The sequence below is a fragment of the Triticum aestivum genome, unplaced genomic scaffold (genome assembly GCF_018294505.1).
Source record: "Triticum aestivum cultivar Chinese Spring unplaced genomic scaffold, IWGSC CS RefSeq v2.1 scaffold96682, whole genome shotgun sequence".
In the NCBI taxonomy this organism is placed as follows: domain Eukaryota; kingdom Viridiplantae; phylum Streptophyta; class Magnoliopsida; order Poales; family Poaceae; genus Triticum; species Triticum aestivum.
The window spans coordinates 1-1,168 of NW_025283635.1; the positions used below are offsets into that span (position 1 = coordinate 1).

Sequence of the window (1,168 nt, forward strand, 5' to 3'; positions counted from 1 at the left end):
ATTACATTACTTGATTCACAGTAACTTCTTATACACAAGTTCCTCACAAATGTTATTCTGAACTCTCGACTATGCAGTGCAGATACTAAAACGTGGTAGCGAATGGCAGAAGACCACCAAAAAATACCCACGCGGCTACGCAAGCAACTGATGATAAATAGTAACGTCGATCACTCACTGACACTGATCATGTAACCGGTGATGAGATTTTGGTGCTTAGCCGGACAGTGGCAGACCAGACTCAGTGGTGGCCGTGGTATCCACCACCGCCGCCGCCGCCATAGGTGGGCGTGGGAGGGACGGGGTGGTAGTCCGGGTGGGGCTGCGGCTTGGGCTCGGGTTTGGGCACGGGGCCGTAGTCCGGGTGGGGCTGGGGCTTGGGCTCCGGCTTGGGCAGCACGGGCTTCTTGTGGTGGAAGTGCTCGATGATGTGCTTCTTGATCGGCCCGCACAGGGTCATGGACGCGCACTCAGGCGACGCCGCGGACGGCGTGGCAGTGTTGGCGCCGGCCATGATGCCGAAGGTGGTGCCCTCGGACACCGGCACGATCTTGGATGGCTCCTGGCCGGAGCACGGCGCGTTGGAGGCAGCGCTGTGGAGCTGCGAGACGCAGTCGGCGCCATGGAGGTCGGCGGCCAGGGGCACGCTGAAGGCGCCGGTGCAGTCCAGGGCACCCACCGCCTTGCTCTCGTAGTCGCGGTGGACGTTCTTGCACTTGATCGCCACCTGAAGATCAGTTGTGCATTCATGGCAGAACAATAGTGAGCAGAGCACCATCATGCATTCATGCATTTACACTGTAGCTAGCTAGCGCTTACCCTTGAAGGCTTCCTCGGCCTTCAAGTTCTTCCTGGTGCAGTCGGTGCACTTGACCTGGCCGACCACGACGGACGCTGCCTCGGCATTGGCGACGGCGATCGCCAGCAGGACGCCGAGGACGAGCGCTCTCGAAACTGCCATGTCTGAGTTAATGGATGGATGATGGGTCGGCTGAGTGGCAGTGTGGTTTATATAGGCGTCCGCATTGAGATCGACACAGCTCGATGGATGATCTGGCTGCATGCTGTCCAAGGGTGGCCGGCAGCCCGGCACAATGATGCCTGACAACGAGAGACCGGCTAATTCGCCGAAATTTCAGATGGCGAATTGAAAACTCGATTGATTCTG

The 1,168-nt window shown here is 58.5% G+C and overlaps 1 protein-coding gene across 1 annotated transcript; it reads right to left on the reverse strand.

Moving 5' to 3' along the window:
* Window positions 1-962, reverse strand: LOC123178600 (proline-rich protein 4-like). The gene is made up of 2 exons (XM_044591473.1): window positions 819-962; window positions 1-734 (listed from the first exon to the last, which is right to left on the reverse strand). The coding sequence occupies exons 1-2, from the start codon at window positions 959-961 to the stop codon at window positions 242-244; spliced, it is 636 nt and encodes a 211-aa protein (XP_044447408.1). The 5' UTR covers window position 962; the 3' UTR covers window positions 1-241.
* Between the last annotated feature and the right edge of the window lie 206 nt (window positions 963-1,168).